Source organism: Acomys minous, assembly GCF_964271855.1.
Source record: "Acomys minous genome assembly, chromosome: 6".
NCBI lineage: Eukaryota > Metazoa > Chordata > Mammalia > Rodentia > Muridae > Acomys > Acomys minous.
The window spans coordinates 86,119,206-86,138,680 of record NC_140487.1 but is presented as its reverse complement, the minus strand read 5'-3'; the positions used below and the strand labels follow the sequence as shown (position 1 = coordinate 86,138,680).

Sequence of the window (19,475 nt, the reverse complement as noted above, 5' to 3'; positions counted from 1 at the left end):
GAAGGTGTCAACTATTGCAGTAGCGGCTCCTTGTGAGCCCCGTCTGGTGCCAGGGATGCAGACAGAAGCCAGGATTGGAGGGTAGTACTGAAGTCTGGGCCATATGGAGGAAGACTGGGGAAAGCTGAGCAGAAACCTGGAGAAACAGGGCCTCAAAGAAACAGGGCTCGGCAAGCATCTTTAAGCCTCTGCAGAATTATTCCTGGAGGTACAAGTGGAGGGTGGGGCTTAGCTGCGGGACGCAAGCAGAGCTAGGGTCAGATGGAGGTCCAGTGAGAGGCAGTCCAGCTGCCCATCCACCCTTTCGCTCAGCAGGCATTTAACCATTTCCCACTCCACATCACTGTGGTGCTCTTGTAGTAGTGTGAGGGCGGGAAGAGATGGACGCCATCAAAGAACCAGCCAATACAGAGCCTCAGGGGTGGTCAGTGCTACAGGCATAAATTATGGGGTGTCAACAAGAGTGTGGGATGAGAGATATGACTTAGTGAGGAGGGGCATGTGATTCCCTGTAAGAGAACCTGTACAGAGCAGGTGCCAACTGCCAGGATGACAAGGGGCTCGGGGGCTGGAGCCTGGAGGGTGAGGCAGGACCTCTGAGAAGCGAGCTGTAGAATGGGTAGGGGTCAGGCCACACAGACAGATCACCTCTGGCTTCTGGACCTTCCTGTGGAAGGAACGGGCAGCCCTCCTGTAGTTACAACTATCACCAGCAGAGGGCAGTGGCGCCTAATGCTCTGCAGAGTCGGGTGGAAGGAGGAGGTTGTTGGCCGGCTTAGTAGTGATGGCATAAACCTAAGGGCTACTGGCTCCCAAATGTGTGGACTCCGGAAGCCGGGAAGATGACGACACAGGGGATAGACTTGGGAAGCCAGTAGAAGGAGAGGAGGTAAGAAGGAAGGGTCTTCCCAGAGCGGTTCGAAACTACCGGTCAGCATCTCCCGTACTCAGAAAGCAACTTCAGGACTGTGGTATGGCCCAGGACTGGGTGGCGGGGGTAACCTGGGGATCTACATAGGTCTAGAAGTAGCAGTTCGTCCAAGGGGCAGAGCACTTTTGAGAGAATAAGAGCCAGATTGGCCTGGCAGCTCCCCGGCTTTAACAGTCTTTGGAGAGTTGGCTGTGGTACTTTTTGTCCCTTGCCCTGCGACCTTGGACAAGTGTTCCTGGGTTTGTAAGATGAGAAAAGCAACTCGAAGGCAAAGTGATGGAGGGCGCTCAAATTACCAGGCGTGTGTCTGGCTCGTGCCAGGCAGTAAATGCCACGCCTCTGCTTTCTCCTCCCCTGTGGTAGGAAGTCTAGGGACACTAGTCCCCGGTTTGTTGCCAAAGAAACTTGAATCTGCACAGAGGCAGTAATTTTCCTAATAGTATACGTTAGGTGAGGCACAGAGGTGGGGCCGGGAAGCAGCTTTTGTGTGTCCTGCTCCCCAGACCCACCTGGGGGTGTCCGGGGCTGGCAGCGGTGTTGGGAGCCCCCAGCAGCTCTGTCTTCCTCCCGGGACTCACCCGGGGGTGTCCGGGGCTGGCAGCTGTGCTGGGAGCCCCCAGCAGCTCAGTCCTCCTCCTATCCACAGGCGCTTTACCACCAGACCTTGGATTCCTTGCAGAAACTGCTCAATGCCCTCTTTATTCAAGACCCGACTCCCGCTGGGCTGAGGAGCGTCCTGGAGGTGCTGGGCATGGGGAGGGGGAAGAGGGGGAGGGAAACAGGAAAATGGCTTAATACAAGTGGGAGGTGGACCCCGAAGGGGAGACTTGACCTCAGGATGCCATCTTGAGCCAGTGCTCTGCTTCCCTGACTTATTTTGTGCCGTTTTATTTAGTTTTTGGTGATACTGGGAATTAGACCTAAGCCCCTTCCCACCTTCTAGGCAAGCGCTTTAACCCTGAGCTACACTCACAGCCCTTTTTAAACTTTTTTTTTTTTTAAAGATTTATTTTTTTGTTACGTATACAGTGTTTTTACCTGCCTGTTCCCCTGCAGGGCAGAAGAGGGCACCAGATCTTATTCTAGACTGTTGTGAGCCATCATGTGGTTGCTGGGAATTGAACTCCCGACACTCTGGAAGAGCAGACGGTGCTCTTAACCTCTGAGCTATCTCCCCAGCCCCCATGGCCCCCTTTTAAATGTTTATTTGTACAAATTGTCTCACTGAATTGCCCAGTATAGCCCTGAGCTTTTGATCTTCTCAGCCTCCTTAGGATCACAGGCTTCGCGCCTCACCGCCCCACCCCCACCGCCCCGCCCATCCCCGCTTCCGTGCATCTATTGCTCTTGCCCCACCCCCTTCCCGCCACCCTTTACCTCTCTCTTCCCCTTTTATTTCTCTTCACTGGCTCTGAGTCCTATTCTCAGTCCAAGCCCCGCCCATCATTGACCCTCCAGAGGACTGGGGAGGAGGACTATGGCCTTCTTACTTCTGGAAGCTTCTGGCAGATTACTGGCTTACACACCCGGCAGCAGGGGCTAGCAGCCAATGGTAGCGGAGTCTTTCCCTTTTCCCCTCAGCCCTTAGGGCCCTGGATGAATTCTGGGAAGGCCCATGAGCGCGCACGGGCTGTGAACAGCAATGTCTCCGTGTTGAACCACACGCTTGCGACCCTGCCTTTCTTTGTGAGTGTCCCTGAAGGGGTGGACACTCCGGGGCTTCTTCCGAGCTGACAACCTAGTGTCAGGGCAGGTCTGCTTGCTGCGCACTATGTGGCTACTGACTTCCTCACTGTGCTTACCACACTAGCAGATGACCTCGGGGTTCCCAGCGCTGGGTCTTCTGTTGGGGAGGCTCCTTCTTCGCATTGGGGATCCTGACGAAGAGATTGGCCGAGAGGCTCTGGACGGCATCACCATCCTCTACACAATCCTGGACCTCCAAAAACGTACGGCCAAGTCAGATCCCTAGCCGCGGCACAGCTAGGGAAGGGGGCATGGTGGTCCGGTTGTGCAGCAAGGGTCACATGGGGATTGGGAGCTGATGTGGAACCCTTGTCTCCAACGAGCCAAGGGCAGAGATACAAACTAGCCTTTATTTTTTAACTTTTTTTTTTTTTGAGACAGGGTCTTACTATACAGCTTGGGCTGGCCCCCAATTTTTAATCCTCCTGTCTTGGCTTTTCAAGTCCTGGGATTACCGGCATGTGCTGCCCTGTGTAGGCAACAAATCTTTTTTTGTTTGTTTGTTTGCTTAAGATTTATTATTATGTACAGTGGTCTGCCTGCATGTACACCTGCAGGCCAGAGAGGGCACCAGATCTCATTCTAGATGGTTGTGAGCCACCCTGTGGTTGCTGGGAATTGAACTCAGGACCTCTGGAAGAGCAGTGAGTGCTCTTAACCTCTGAGCCATCTCTCCAGCCTGCAACAAATCTATCCTTCCATTGGTTGAACGTTCCCAAATTGTTGCAACCTTAATTTCCCCTCCCATGGTACCATGTGGATGGTACCATGCTGGTACCTAGGCATAATGGTCCTGATGTCTTCTTTTGTTGGCTGTCTTTCTTACTAGACTGTAATGTTACAAGGATGAGGCAGGGTTCTCTGTTCTTTCTGAGTCCAGCCCTGGGCTGGCATATAAATGGCCATATTCAGTGAGTATGCGTTAGGAGCTAATGAAGGCCCAGTCCTATATTAGAATCTGGAGTCTGTACATGAGAGCAATTCCTGATTAGGTTTTAGGGAGCCTATGAGCTGGCATGAACCCGCTGCTCCCAGGACGACTACCCAGGTCAGCTGCCTCCAGCCTCCTGCCTCCTTCCTGCCTTTCTGCTTAGTCCTGAATCTGTCTCAACCAGGAGACCTCAGCTGGGTTTTTAGATTCCCCTGGCTCTGGAGGGAAAGTGGCCTGCATATCAGACCTGGCCTTGACTCTCGCCTTTCCCAGCCGGGGTAACCTCGGGCAAGCACTTGGCTTGTGCCTAGATTCCCTCCTTTGCGTACAGGGTTGTAGTAGAGTGTAAGTCACAGCTTTTTGAAATATTAAATGCTATTCTTCATAAGAGTGCATGGGAGGAGACCAGCTCAGGGCCCCACGTCAGAGGGCTTGCGTCTCTTAGTGACCCCTGATCTTCTGGGATGTGTCTGAGGTCCCTGCTCTAACGCTTTTCTAGCATGTGGGGCGATGTTTCCTGAGATTCCTCCACTGACCTGGAGCCATCCAGGACCCTTAAGTAGTGTGTGAAAGGCAGGCTGCCATGTCGCTCAGCACCGGGACGGGCATAGTATAGCTGAAAATGTAGGAAGCCCAGGTTAATTGACCCGCAGGTGGACGATGAGTTGTTTTCAATGCACATGAGCATGCACCCATCCCGCTGCAATTCGGGTTGAGCTGAGTGCCCTGTATTCTTTGGGGGAGCCCCAGGCCACAGTGGCTCTTGAGGAGGATGTCATTAGCTTGGGTTGGCAGTCTGTGGAAAGCACACAGGCTAGGGCTGGAGCCGGCTCTGCCTCTTCCCAGAGTTCCAGCTCCTTCCTGCCGACATAGCATGCTCTATGCGCTTTCTCCGCCCTCAGTGACCCTTTCTCATGGCCAGTGTTCGCATAGATTGAGTGGATCCAGGCGAGACCGCAGGCCAGGCTCTGCGAGGGTGTGGTCCCCAAATGTGTTCCCGTTCACAAAAGATCTGGAGGCCCTCTGTGCCAGACACTGTTCTAGCTCTGGGGACACAGCTTGGACAAGAGATTCAGTTTAGAAACCCTCCCTTTGCCTCATCTGCTCTTTGCCAAGAGACAGATAATAGGGGAAAACGCACAGGCAAAGCACAGAGTAAGTCAGACGAGAAGCACTCAGGGGGATAAATGCAGTGGACAGTTTTCAAATGCTGTCGCCGGCGTCAGGCCTGATGGCACATGCCGGCCATCCCAGCCCTGGGCGGGAAGTCTGAAGCCGCCCAGGCCTAGAGACCGCTGCCTCGAAAAGCAAACGAAGTGGGCTAGGTGTGGTGGTGCACACCTGTGTTCTCAGCACTGGGGGGGAGTGGGGGGTGGGGGTGGGGTGGGGAGACAGGAGGATCAAGGGTTCGAGCCATCCTCAGCTGCACAGGGAGTCCGAGGCCAGCCTCGATCATGTGAACCCCTGTGTCTCAACGACTTCAGGCAAAAGCAACAATAAGCCAACCGAATAAAAATGACGCCCCCCTCCCCCCCAATACAGAAGCGACTCAAACTAAGAATTGTAACGCAAAGCTACAGGCACGCGGTGGCTCGAGGGCTTGTCTAGCATGGGCCAGGGCCTGACTTCCATCCCGGGACTGAGGGAGGGAGGCAGGTGTCGCGGTACGTGCCTTTAATCCCTGTACTCTGGAGGCAGAGGCAGCTGGATCTCTGTGAGTTCAAGGCCAACCTTGGTCTACAGAGTGAGTTCCAGACCAGCCAGGGCTACACAGAGAAACCCTGTCTTAGGAAGAAAGAAAGAAATGGAGCATCGGGAACTCTCACTGTGGTGGAAACAGGGCTGGGGAACTGTCTTGTATATCTTGGGAGGGTGAGCCTGTGCCTCCTGGGAGTCAGTGCTCTCTCTCCTGGCACATCCCTGGCAAAAGAGTCGCCATATTCGCCAGGAGACATGCTATGTTCCCTGCAGCGATGTTCAGGAGAGCTGGAAGCGGCTAGAGGTGCATGCCAAGTAAGATGGGCATGCGCACTGCAGGCCCGCCCACCGCAGACGGGCATGCGCACTGCAGGCCCTCCCGCTGGCAGAAAATGGTACCACACGGAGAATGACTGAGAACACATGCCGGGTGCTGCAGGGTGGAACCAGACACGAGGGACAATGCTATGTGGGTCCATTTATGAAAAGCTCAAAAGCAAAGAACTCTACCTAGGGGTTCAGAAACCAGAACAGTGGTTGCCCTGGGTGCTGAGAGAGGACGCAGTTTGTGTTGTTTCTTGATTTGGGTACCTGTGTATGTTCACTAGCCTGTGGGTGATGTGGACTTAACAGACGGTTCAGAGCAGTGGTCGGGTCAGGGTTCCTCAGAAGGTTCCTTCTCCTGCAGGAACCAAGGACAAGGAAGAGACCAACAAGAAGGAGCTGTATGAGAATAACAAGCGCTTCCTGGGGCCCTACAACCCTGTCAGCCCGTGCCAGAACATTCTGCGTGTCATCGCGGTGACTACCCGCAGTCCAGGCTCCCAGGCCGGGAGGGGAGGCAAAAGGACTTGCTGCTAGGAAGATCACTAGGAAGCATCCTAGGCAGGATGCCATCTCCAGCCACACACGGACTCCCTGGGTGCCCTCCTCCTCTGTGGTCTAGCTCGGTGGTTCTCAACCTGCGGGTCGTGAGCCCTTTGGGGGGGGGCGGTGTCACATGTCAGTTATCCTGCATAAAAGGTATTTGAGCTATGATTCATAACAGTAGCAAAACTACAGTTATGAAGTAGCAATGAAATAGTTTCATAGTTGGGGGTGTCACCACAACACGAGGAACTGTATTAAAGGGTCACAGCGTTAGGAAGGTTGGGAGCCACTGGTCCAGGCCATGACTTTCTTCTCCCAGGTACATCCCAGCCAATTCTGGGTGCAGGACATATTCTCCCCACTTGCTTTCCTCCTCCTCCTCCTCCTCCTCCTCCTCCTCCTCCTCCTCCTCCTCTTCCTCCTCCTCCTCTTCCTCCTCCTCTTCTCCTTTCTTTTCCTTTTCCTTTCTCTTCTTTTGAAGACAGGGACTTGCTATCCCAGTCAAGGTGGTCTCAGATCCCTGGGCCTTGGCTTTAGGAGCTTCTTGGTGCCTGGCTGTGGCTCTAGACTCCTCTCCAATGCCTCTAACATTCATGCCTTAGAGAATGTGTGTGGTACCTGGCACTGACCTTCTCTGCCAGTTGGGTGGAGTCTCTGTATATGTCTTGGGGGATCAGCCCTACTTTGCAGCATCAAGACCTCTCCGCCTATATTTCAGGAATTTGGAGACTTCCTGGGGCCCCAGCAGGTAAGGGACCTGCTGTTAGCAGCCTTGGAAGGCCTGAAGGACATCTCAGAGACCCAGGGGAAAGATTCCGGGGAGATGATGCAGCTGGCTTCAGAGGTCACGCTCAGCTCAGTGCTGGAGTGGTACCGCCACAGGGCGCTGGAGGTGGTAAGGCCTCTTGGAGGCAGAAGCTGGGATATCACCAGGCCTGGGGGGGAGGGGGCGGCGGCCTCCCGCTTCCTGGGAGCCTGCTTATTCTGGGATAGCCCGCCTGCCTGTGGACAGGGTTGAGGCTGAGCGCTGGGTGAAGAAGGAGTATGTACCACCCCTGAGAGAGCCCAGATGGCTTGGTAGGAGTCAGGGAGGTCAGTAAAAGTGGTCTATCTCACTCCTAGGGGAGCAGCAGGCCCCTCGCAACTCTTTCTTCCCAGTTCCCATCTTTTGGGTCCTTCTCCCATCTTCCCCTGCCCCTCAATGTCTCTCTCTGCTTTTCCAATGGGTCTTCCTGCCACCTTCTCACGGCTGCCTCCAGATCCCGGAAATCATGCAGGGCATCTACGTGCAACTGAGCCACATCCAGGAGCCGCGGGCACGTGAGGTGGCCCTGCTGCCCATCTCCTTCCTGGCCAGCTCCTTCATGACTGAAGTTGTGGTGGCCCTGCTCATGTGCCCCCTCCCTCTGGACAGGTACCAAGGAGTCTGGTACCTCAGAGAGTCCTGGGCTGAGACACTCTTCCTGTCCAGGGAAGCCCCGCCCTCCTCTGCCCCTTCTATGCAGTCTTTGGCACTTAGGACAGCCAATAAGCATTTCTGAGTGTGCCTGGATCTATACCGAAAATCCAGAGAGTCTTTCCTGGCTCAGGCTGTTCTACAGATGTGGAAATGAGGCTCGCGAGACATTTCTTGGCCTCCGTACACACTAGGCATTGCTTGAGTGAGGATCTAGGCTCAGGTCCGGCTGACTCCAAAGCCTGGGGCTCTTTCTTTAATAGTAGGCTCTGGCATAGGGAGCTCCTGTGGCCTCTCTGGGCTTCCCTTCTTCAGTGAGAAAAACTGCTCCACAGTGTGAGAAGGTGGCTTCCCAGCCACTGCCTCCATGGAGCCCCTTGTCTGGGATGATACCCAGCCTGGCCAGATGGTGACATCTTGCTCCCTTCAGCCTGTTGGACGATGCCTTTCAGCCCATCCCTGCTTTCAATGAATGGAACAGGAAAGCGACTACTTAGCATGGTTGTTCCTGAGTAAATGTGGAAGTGTGTGCAGAAGTGTGCAAGAGGAGAGGGGTGTGTGCTATAGGGACAGGTCAGTCAGAGTCATGATCAGTGGGGCCTGCGAGGGCCAGCTGTATAGCCTGTGAAGTCAGCCATAATAGCTGCACTGCCCACCAGAGGCCAGAGGTGGCTCCTCTCTCTCTCTCTCTCTCTCTCTCTCTCTCTCCTCCCTCTTCCCTTTACTGCGCCCCCCTCGTGTGTGTGTGTGTGTGTGTGTGTGTGTGTGTGTGTGTGTGTGTGTGTGAGAGAGAGAGAGAGAGAGATTGAGAGAGAGAGAGAGAGAGAGAGAGAGAGAGAGAGGAGAGAGAAGGAGAGAGGAGAGAGGAGAGAGTGCTCATTATGTAGCTTAGGCCGGCCACAAACTCCCGGCAATCCTCCTGCCTCCCACTTTCAGGTACTGGAATTACTCCTCCTCCCCCACGTCTTCTTTTGCAGTGCTGGGTTTTGAACCCAGGACCTTGCTATCTCAGGGTTCTCCTACTGAGCTACATCCCCAGAGAGTTTCTTTTGTGCTCCACTGACAGTCACTAGATTACCAGGGCTGCCCTGACTTGCTGTCCCTTCTGTGAGCCTGAGAGGAAGGCTCTCATTTCCTTTATTTCCAACATGCCTCACCCTCCTCTTCTGGTGTCAGGTCTGGGGCAGGAAGCTAGCTCCCCAGGAGGGAAGGAGGCCCTGGGGAGCCACAGGGACCAGCATCTCTTACAGGAGCCTCGCTTTCTGCATCACTTTAGAGACTAGTCCCAGCTACAAGGGTCACAGTCCCCGGAAGCTCCATGCTCTAGCTGTCCCATTGGTTCTTACAGTTAACCGATAGTCCCTCCCCATCCAGATGTTGTGGACCAAGCAGCCATAAACCCGACCATTTTTACCATAAGCAACGTTGCCTAGCAACACAGTTGAAATACTATCTTTATTGGGTTTCCAGGGGAACAGATCTGCAAAGTGAGTGGAAGGTTCAGACTTTCCTGTATTCAAGCAAAAGGGTTTCATTAACCCTTTAGCTCACTGTCAGCTGCCCACAGCAGGAATTTCTGTCTCCTGGTGTTGCTGCTCCTCCTGTGTGGGTAGCTTTCTGCAACAGGCCAGGAGTTGTGCTTCCTGGAGTCTGTGCTAAGGGCAAGATGCAGGCCCCAAAGGGCTCTGTGGTCTCAACTCCTGTTCCCAGGAAGCAGCTTTGGAGGTGCTGGATGCGGTCACATCTTACAGCTCATTAACAGTAGCGGCATTTTGGACTGATGGTTTTTACCTCTCCGAGCCTCCATTCTGCACTGTAAACAGGGATAACACCCTCTCGAGAGGGTGAGTAGTCGGTCTTTGAATGGTTTTCAGTGTCTGCATCTGTATCCGCAGCGATCTGCTTAGTGCCTAGTGCATGAGGCCCGCTCTAGTGAGCGTCTGCTGCAGGAATACACAAGAACAGAGCACCTGGTCTGAGACCTGGAAATAAGGTTTTCCATCACTGTCAGCCCCCTGCCTCATGGAGAGAGTTTTCAGGACCATTCACGCGGCCATGCTCATGGATACCTTTTTCTTGGCACTGCATCCTCATCTCTGAAACCATTTGGCATCAGGTGGCCCCTGCCCTAGGTCCCACTGAGCATCTTCTTTCCTCCTTAGCAATGGGGCAGAGATGTGGAGGCAGCTGATACTTCGAAAGCCCAGCTGTGACGTCCGAGACCTGCTGGATCTGCTCCTGACTAGCCTGAAGGAGAAACCTGTGACCAAGAAAGGTCGGGCCTCCATTGTGCCCCTGGCGGTGAGGACCGGTCACCTACCCTCCTGCCTTCTCCTCCTCCGCCCCACTCAGCCCCACCTTGCCTGGAGGGCCCCATCTGCCAGAACCTTTCTAGGGAACCAGTCCCAGTCTCATAAGCTAGGCTTCAGCCCACAGTGCTGAGAGGATGGACTGGGTGAAGCCACTGGCCTCCCCTCCACCCCTAGGCAGCCAGTGGCCTGTGTGAGGTCCTGTCCGTCAACAGCTGTGTGGGCCGTGTGAGGCGCATCTACCCTCAGCTGCTCCTGGCCCTGCTTATTCAGGTCCATTATCACATCGGCCTCAACCTACCCAGCCGCGTGGCTCCTCGAAAGGATGCCAAGGACGACAAACAGCCTCCTACCTTCGTCCCTGTATGGTAGGCCCCAACACTCTTATACCCTGCTGTCCTTGCGGTGGGAAGGAACCCGGCAAAGGGCCCCTCAGACATAGTGTTCATAGACATCGATTTTAGCACCAGAAGAGGAAGTAGAGCACCTCTCTCTTAAATAGGATTTTGTGTAGCCCAGGCTAGCCCCAAGCCTGCTATGAAGCTGAGAACGATCTTAAACTGTGGCTCTTTGACCTCCTCCCTAGTAACTGGGGTCATAGGCGTGCACCACCATGCCCGGTTTATAGGGTGTATGGATCATACCTAGGGCTTTGTTCACATTGGGCAAGCGTTCTCTGCCAACTGTGCTACCTCCCTAGCCACTAGGAACACAATGTTATTTGAGCCTCACTGCTGTTCCACGGCTGGTTCTAAACCCCTCCTTCTCTGAATCCCACCGCTCCGCTCAAATGATGTGAAGAAATCAAATGTCTGAGGACCTTTACCCGCTACCACCTCCAGAGGACTTGCTCGCTGTATCAGACGCGTATCACAGGCCCACCAGTGTTCTCAAATATTAATTGACTATGATGTATGCATACTGGGGGCAGGGGGGAAAGGACATTAAAATCAGCTCTTTTTTCCCTGTCCCTATCCCAGATATTTTCCCAGAAGATAAGCAGATTTTCCCCCCATGTCCTTTCAGGGGTAGTTAGTGTAGACAAGCACACAGGTTTATACTATGTTTTCACAGACGTGCTAGCGATGACACAGGTGCAATTTGCTCTTATCATGAAGCAAGTCCTGGAGACCTTCCTACATACAGCTGCCTCCTTAACTTTGTCAGCTGCAGGCATCCTTACATACAGAAATCCGGTCGCTGGCATGGGTGCAGCCTTCCTTCTAATTCAGGCACTTCCTTGCTCTTTGCGATTGCAGATGACACTGATGTGAGCTCGCTTGTGTAGTTGTGTGTATGTAATTGTATGCGTAGAATGAACCCCTGAAAGGAGGGAGGGTGGAGCATCATGGACTTCTGCACGGAAACACTAAAATGGTGTCCAGAGGCATGACGGGAAGTGTTCTTGACCAGCGAGTGATGAAAATTTAAATGAAGGGTGGATGAGATGGCTCAGCAGATAAAGGTGCTGCCATCAAGCCTGAGTTCCATCCTCGTGACCCACGTGGTGGGAGGAGAGAACTGGGTCTTACAAGTCTCTGACTTCTGAACGCATGCTGCGGAACGCGCGCGCACACACACGCATGCACGCACGCACGCACGCACACGCGCGCATGCACGCACACACACACACACACGCGCACACACGCACGCGCACACACGCGCGCATGCACACACACATACACACATGCTCACAGATTAATTAAAATGTAGTAACTCCTCAGCTGTCCCATTTGTTGGTGTGTACAGAGAGAACTGTCACCAGTGGCCGTGGCCTGCGCCAGTGCCCACATCCTCACATCTGTTCTGGGGCAGTGCATCGCAGAGCTTGTCTAACTTGGCTCATCTGCGAAAAATGGATTTCTTTTTCTTTTTTTTTGAGATAGGGTCTTTAAAAGGAGTCATGATTCTCCTGCCTCAAATCCTGGGTTCTGGGATGGGGTGTGTGTGTGTGTGCGCACGTGCACATATGCACTGAGGTTTTAGTTTTCATTTCTCTCATTTGAAAGAAGCCAAGGTTTTTTTCTTTTCTTTCTTTCTTTCTTTTTTTTTCTTTTCTTTTCTTTCTTTTTTTTTTTTTTGAGACAGGGGTTCTCTGTGTAGCCTTGGCTGATATAAATCAGGCGGGTCTTGAACTCACAGAGATCTGCCTCCCTGAGAGCTAGGATTAAAGGTGTGCACCCGCTCACACTCTCTCAAGTGCCAAGATTTAAAGGGCATTTGTATTTCCATTTATGTGAGCAAGTTGCCCCTGCCCTTTGCCCGTTCATATAGGGCTGTTGGGGATTTTTCTTAGTAATTTGCTTTTTTTATTAGTTATTTTATTTTAATTTCCCTATTAATTTGTAAGAACTCACTGTATTAAGAATATTAACTCTGGCTGGGCAGTGGTGGCGCACGCCTTTAATCCCAGTACTTGGGAGGCATAGGCAGGCAGATTGCCGTCAGTTCGGGGCCAGCCTGGTCTACAAAGTGAGTCCAGGACAGTCAAGGATACACAGAGAGACCCTGTCTCAAAAAAACAAAAAACAAAACAAAATGAAAGAATATTAACTCTACTCTGTCATTTATATTAAATTTGGTCACTTATCCTGTGTTATTTTATAGATTTTTTTTTTGTCATTCAAAAAGTTAAATATTTTACTTGGCATGTTCGTCTGTTTCCCTTTCTTGTCCTCTGGTGTGTCGCACTTACAGAAGCATATTTTAGAAGGACAAGGAGATGCAGTGTGTGGCCAGAGGCCTTTGATGCAGATCCGCGTATTGCTTATGCTCTGACTTTTGGGTAACTAACCTCTTGGCTGGTCTTTTTGGCTGTTTTTTTGTCTAGTGGTTGTGAGAAATACAGCCTTACACCCCACTAGAGAGATACCCGCCATCTACATACCTGCTTGTAGCACCCCCGTCCCCCCCCCCCTTGCTAGCTGGGGTTGTTAGGTTCCTGGGAAACTGAGCATTAGATGAAGGGGTGCCACAGCCACAGTAGGAGGAAGAACACAGAGGGAAACATCCTTTCCTGGGTGCGATGAAGGTCATGGGCTCCAAGAGAGGGATTTCAGCTCAGCTAAGACACGAGACCACTGGAAGGAAGCCAGAGTACCTACCTCCCCACCCATAGCCATGGTGACAGCCCACCTGACCTACCTATGCATAGCTATGGTGACAACCCACCCTAAGACAGCACAGGACAGCGTGCTCTTCCCATGGCCCAATGACAGAACACCTTATACATAGTCCAGTGACAGCTCACCCTTTCCACAGCACAGTGATAGCCTACACTAGCCTTAGCCCAGGATAGCCCACCTAACCTACAGCATGGTATCAACTCACTTTACCCATGGCCTAGTGACAGCCCACCTTACCACAGCATGGTATCAGCCCAGTCTACCTTCAGCACAGTCACAGGCTGGGAGGTAGAAAAAGCAGAGGAGTCAAGTCCCAGGCTAATGGGACCAAAGAGCTCCAAAATGGTCCCTTGGAGAAGAAAGTGAATAGTGACCCCAAAGACACATCCACCTGGAATCTGTGACTGTGGCCTGATAGAGAAGAGCGGTCTTTAAGGGTGTAGTTACTCTAAGGATATTGAGATGAACTTAGGTTAACCAGGTGGGCCATGAATTTCATGCCAAGATCCCCATGAGAAGAGATACAGACAGCGTGTAGCTTTGGAGGACAGAGAGGACGTGGTGCTCCTCCAAGCAAGGAAACTGATGCATGAAGCAAAGGGCTTTCTCAGCATCTTGAAGGAAGCACAGCCATCACAGACGTAAAGGCACTCTGTCATGTGCCCTGCCTTTGACACTTTTGAGACAGGCTCTCACTTTGTTGCTTTGGCTGTCCTTGACCTTGGGGATCTTCTGCCTCTCCTTCCTGAGTGCTGGGATTGTAGCTGTCTGACACCAAGTCTGTCTGTCTTGTATCCCCAAAACCAACCTCTCTCAGAACCACAGGAGTTATGTCTACCAGGGCATCGTGAACTCTTCAAGTAAATATTTAGGTTTCTAGGAAACGACTCAATACATTATCTTCTTATTTTAATGGTTTGTGATCACGGTCATGAGCCTCTGATGATGTTTCGGTCAATGAAAGTCTAAGTCTATTGATGGTGTGTTTACCACTCTAGAGGCGGTGTGGGGCCTGGGAGAACAGAGCTGACAAATGAGGCGGCCTAAAGCCGCACACGACAGCCAACTTTATTCAGAGCTCTGAGGATTAAGGAAGGACCCATGAATAAAGTTCTCGTGAATTCGAGCTGTGTGCAAGCACAAGCACAAGCGGCACGTGGCAAAAAAGATCTTCCACAGAGGCACGTGAAGACAGTTTAAACACTTAGTTGAATGACGTCACCAAGAAATAATGAGTGACCTAAAGTAAACTTGCTCCTCCTATCCACTACACTTGTGAGGGGCTCGAAAACACAGTCCAAGAGCAGTTGTGTGTTTTGAAGAAAGTGAGGCCACAAGACTGTTGTCTTGTTTTCTTGGAAGTTTTCTCAAGAGCGCTCAGCATTCTCACAGGACTCCAGCTATGGACCCCGCTCTGGCAATGGTGGTCCCCTAAGAGCCCAGTGTGCATATGGGCAGCACCCTATAAGCTAGAATAAGTATACACCACAGTGCTCGTACAAGGCCACTGCCCCTCGGGGCCTCTCTCAGGATGTATCCCATCAGTCTATGGCCCGTGACTTCCCTCTTAATGTGACAATAGGCTGGGCCAGGCATCCAGTTGGTAACAGGTGGAGGCACCCTCCAGGCTCCCTGAGCTCACTTGGGACCTCTGAGCTCAGTTGCCTGGGTGTGACAACTTCCCAGAGTCTAGGCATCAGGTGGGAGGTCTTCCTGAATGGCCCCCGAGGCAGAAAGAGACTCGGGCATTGGCAGTTGATGGAGTGTCCAGGAGAGCACAGAGGACCATGCCCCAGGCTGCCAAAACAGCCGTGGCTTGATGGGGAGTAGAGACGGGGAAAGGCAAGACATAAGAACCAAGGAAGCTTGGCCGGCCAGCCAGCACCTCCGGTGAGCAAGGCCCCTGAGAAAGGGAGGGCAGAAAGGGATTTTGATAGTGTCCTCTTGTGTTCTGATAGCTTGCTCCCGTGTTCTGAGAGTTACTGGTAAAGAGTCACCCTCTGTGGACCCCAGGGCACACTGCTAATCGTCGTGTGGTGGTGGAGGAGCTGTGGGGATCGATGGATGCATTGGCAAAAGCGGAAGGCACACAGTGAGCCAGGCGGTGGCGGCGGCACATGCCTTTAATCCCAGCACTAGGGAGGCAGAGCCAGGCGATCTCTGTGAGTTCAAAGCCAGCCTGTTCTGCAGAATGAGTTCCAGGGCAGCCAGGACTACACAGAGAAACCCTGTCTCAAAACAAACAAACAAGCAAACAAACAAAGCAAAGCCACCACCACAACAAGAAGAAGGCATACAGCAGACAGGAGATTCTCCCCCCCCCCCACCCCCCATGTCTTGGCAGGTGGATGGTGAAGGTGGTGAAAACTCTGCTACTGAAAATGGGCTGTTCTTATGAGTCCACGTTTCTGGATGAGCAGGGTGGCTGGGAGCTCATGGGCCAGGCAGAGAACCACTACCGGGGAGTGTCCCTGTTGGCAAGGTGAGGTGCGGTTCCTCAGTGTGGTAGGGTAGGGGCAGGGTGGCCCCCCCGGGTCTTCCTTCAAACAGACCCAACCTTGTATTTCTGAGAAACAGCTTTTTTTCCCCCTCCCTCTCTCACCTCTTCACTGTAGCTTGGGGAATGCTGTCCTCCTGGCAGAGGACACCATGTGAGGCAAGCTTGGTTGTAATGGTTCCTTAGGTCTGTAGAACCTTGAAATGATGAGATGGCTCAGTGAGTAAAGGCACTTGCTGCCAAGGTTTGCCCACCAGAGTTCAATTCCCTGGACCCACACGGTAGAAGGCAAAACCCAACTCCCACTAGCTACCCTCTGACCTCCACATGAGCACCGTGGCCCGCACACATACTCACATAGGCACTGGAAATAAGTAAATAAAATACAGCAATAGTTTACTTAAAAGCTCTCTTCCCTCAGCCAGGCACAATAGCACCCGCTTTTATCCCAACATTCAGGAGGCAGAGGCAGGTAGCTCCCTGGTCTACAAAGTGAGTTCCAGGACAGCCAGGGCTACATAGTTAGACCCTGTCTCAAACAAACAAACCAAAAATTTCCCTTCCTTCTCAGCCTGTGAACTTTGCTCTCACACTAACGCAAGCATGGTGGGGGAGTTGAGCCCTTTGGCCAATGTAGCCATGGAGGTAGGCTGCCCGCATTTGAAACCTCAGCAGTTTCCCAGTTGGAGCGCCTCTCTACGATGCTCCACATTGGCCTCTAGAAAGACTTGCTCCTGAGAGCTGGAGTTTAACCATAAAAGCAGGACAGCCTGACGTCATGGAGGCTGGTGGCAGGCCAGGGATTAGCCGTGCACATTTTGCACACTTTGCTGGGTCATTTATCCGAGACTGCACAGCTACAAAGTGGGAGAGTGAAAAAATGACCTGCTGGCCCAGAAAAGACACAGCCCTCCCCTGGCTACAGACTGGGCATCTTGACTTTGATGCTGGTGCCGCCGTGACTCCTGCTAGAAGAGCCTCTCCCTTGGGCTCAGGATACAACCACTTGATGGAGCACTAACTGTGTTCTAGGCACCGTGCAAAAGAGGGCTACGTGGATGGGACCACTGGGGTTCTCACCAGCACCAAAGAAGCCGTGCTGTGGCTATCTCAGAGCTAAACAAGAGGAAGCCGAGGCCCTGAGATTTTAAGTGTCTGCCTCAAATCACACAGCAAATGCTGGAAGCAGCATTTGAACCCAGACTCGCTCGACACCAATTCCATACACGACAGCTAACTCTCCTCAGTTCGGTGACCTGTGGAGCACTGTGCATGGTCCTTAAGGGGGAGCAAGTGTCTGGGTCATCACTTTGGCCACTTGTCCTCCGGCCCTGAGTTCTCACCTCAATGGGTCTGGGCTAGGGTCCTGAGACTGCGCATTCAGGCAGTTTTCCACGTGGTGCCAGTGTTGGCCGTGTGATCACTGCCAGCTCAGTAGAATGAGCAAGGCAGCCGGAGCAGGCACTCTTGGCTGGGGCCATAGCTCTGCTGCTTTCCAGCTGTAAGAGCTAAGTAAGCCAGTCTAAGAGCTGGGGAGAAGTAAAGTGGCGGTCCTGGGAAGGTGGTATGGTGACCCATGAATTGACAAGGTGGGAGGCTGGCTGCCTCTGGCCTCCATGAGTGAGATCTCACCCCTTCTTCCTCCTACCCTGGCTTCCTGCTCAGTCCTGGGAGGATCTCGGTTTGCCCATCTTATTGATTTGCCCTGTGTCCTAGGCCAAGTCTCCTTCCCACTCTGGGCCTCGCTTTCCCCATCTGTATAAAGGAACAGCTAAGCACAACTGACTGTGAGAGATCACCCAGGTGGAAAGGTTGTGTCGGGGGGTGGGGTGGGGTCACAGGAACCCAGCTGACACTGGCTGGCCAGGGTTTGCGGTGTCCCTGTCAGAACTCCAGCTGCGGGCTGTGGGACCAGAAACCTGAGGCTTTGCCCCTCCCTAGGGCCATGGTAAACTACTCCTGCCAGGAGCTGTGTCGCATCCTCTACCTGCTCATCCCACTGTTGGAGAGAGGCGACGAGAAGCACAAGGTCACAGCCACCGCCTTCTTTGTGGAGGTATTTCCTGGGGCCCTGGGAACCTGGTGAGGGTTACTCAGGGCCTTGAGTCACATCATGCTCATTTCTCCAAGGGGGAGGGGGAGGGGTTACAGCACTTTACAGTTTCCAAAGCCTTTCCAGGACCTTCATTTTTCTTCACTATGAAGGCTCCACAGGCCTGTCTCCTGTGTCTTTTCCTTTGCACCCCTGCACCCCACTCTTCCAGACTCTCCAAAAGCCCCAGGCACCCATTGACCTTTGCTGGCACCAGCACGAGTCAGGTACCAGGGATGCTAATGTGAACTAGACCCCACCCTGGCCTTAAAGGGTTCTCTGTATGGCAGGGAAGACAGAGATCATCCCAGTTATGGTGCGGGGTGCCATAGGGTGGTGACTTGTGGTAAGCTGAGGGCAGTCACTGGACGGAGGGGGCCTCAGGCACAGCTTCATGAAGGAAGTGACATAATTAGAGTAAGTGTGGCAGGAAGTGCCAGGCAGGTTCAGGGGACAAGTCTCAGGGAGTTGAGAAGGCCAGCCACGGAAGGGCAACGCTTACCATAGCAACGGCTGGTGTTTACTGAGCATTTACTACCTCCCTGGCTTGCTCTTAGAGCTTGCCCCTAATTCACTCATTTCATCGTCTCTCAGATAGTGTAACTTAGACAGTCGTCCGTGGCCCACCTAAGAGGAGGCCCCGGGGGCACAGTCTCTTTCCCAAGGCCCAAATGGCAGATCCAAGGTTCAAATCCACACCGTTGGCTCTAACTCCTCCATGCCCTCTCTCTCTCTCTCTCTCTCTCTCTCTCTCTCTCTCTCTCTCTCTCTCTCTCTCTCTCTCTCTCTTCCCTGGTTTGTTGTGCTAAGATCTCCACGATAGAAAAGGCACCTTGGCCTTTTGAGGTGCTAAGTGGCACTGAGTTCGTTTCTGTGGTTGTGTGATTGTAACCATGTAACTCCAGCACCTTTTGCCTTCCCCATCAGAAGCCCTGCACCCATTAAACATGAGCCCTGCGCTCCTCCCCAGCACGAGCCCTGCAGTGCTCCCCAGCACCCCCCACCCCAGGACCTTCTGCAAACATACCTGTTGGAAGCACTGCAGCTAAGCCAGCCAGCTGGGCGTTTGTGGCTAGGGATTTTATAGCATCTCCAAGTTTCTCCAGGCTGTAAGGACCAGAAGTCCCCTCAAAGAGGGTGAAGAACACCCCACTTTATGCAAGCACCCCATTTTGTTTAGCCTTCACCTGTGGAGTGACATCCTAGGACCTGTTGCAGTCACTGCTCGCTCATCTGACAATTGTTGTTCAGTTGGGCTTCAGGGTTTCACCAGAGTGTGTAGAGTGGGGCTCACTCACCAGGGTCTGTTGAGCGGGGCTTACTGCCTGCCTACGTAGTGAGAAGGACAGAAAGGCTTCCTGGAGGTGGAGCCATTTAAGCTGGACTTGAACAGATGACGCAGTTTGTCAGATAAACATTGACTTCTCCTTCTCCTTGTCCTCCTTGTCTTCCTCCTCTTCCTCCTCCTCCTCCTCCTCTTCTTCTTCTTCATTTTTCAAGACATGGTCTTTTTTTGGTGTGTGTGTGTGTAGCCTTGGCTATCCTGCACTCGATTTGTAGACCAGGCTGGCCTTGAACTCAGAGATCAGCCTGCCTCTGCCTCTCTGAGTGCTGGGATTAAAGGTGTGCACCACCTCTGCCTGGACAAAGCACACTTCTTAAGGCATTTCTGACTCTTCAGACTGTGAGACCAAGGAGCAAAGACAGGGTTTATATTGCAGCACTAGGCCCAGCCCTGGGAGGGCCTCCAAGATAGGCGTGGGGTGGTAAGCCGGTGCTTGAGACCAGTTCCCTGACTCTGCAGAAGATCAGAGTCTGTC

The 19,475-nt window shown here is 52.9% G+C and overlaps 1 protein-coding gene across 6 annotated transcripts in view; it reads left to right on the top strand.

Annotated features, from left to right (window-relative positions):
- Positions 1–19,475, top strand: part of MROH7 (maestro heat like repeat family member 7) — a 56,363-nt gene that overhangs the window by 25,248 nt on the left and 11,640 nt on the right. For 4 of the 6 annotated variants that reach the window (XM_084785564.1, XM_084785560.1, XM_084785561.1 and 1 more), the window contains 10 exons: positions 1,578–1,673; positions 2,513–2,617; positions 2,742–2,880; positions 5,995–6,107; positions 6,895–7,071; positions 7,436–7,590; positions 9,795–9,933; positions 10,119–10,309; positions 15,411–15,548; positions 17,505–17,619. In XM_084785564.1, coding sequence (XP_084641690.1) covers positions 1,578–1,673; positions 2,513–2,617; positions 2,742–2,880; positions 5,995–6,107; positions 6,895–7,071; positions 7,436–7,590; positions 9,795–9,933; positions 10,119–10,309; positions 15,411–15,548; positions 17,505–17,619 — 1,368 coding nt within the window. The remainder of the gene's footprint in view (positions 1–1,577; positions 1,674–2,512; positions 2,618–2,741; positions 2,881–5,994; positions 6,108–6,894; positions 7,072–7,435; positions 7,591–9,794; positions 9,934–10,118; positions 10,310–15,410; positions 15,549–17,504; positions 17,620–19,475) is intronic. The other 2 variants (XM_084785563.1, XM_084785565.1) reach the window with 2 other exon arrangements.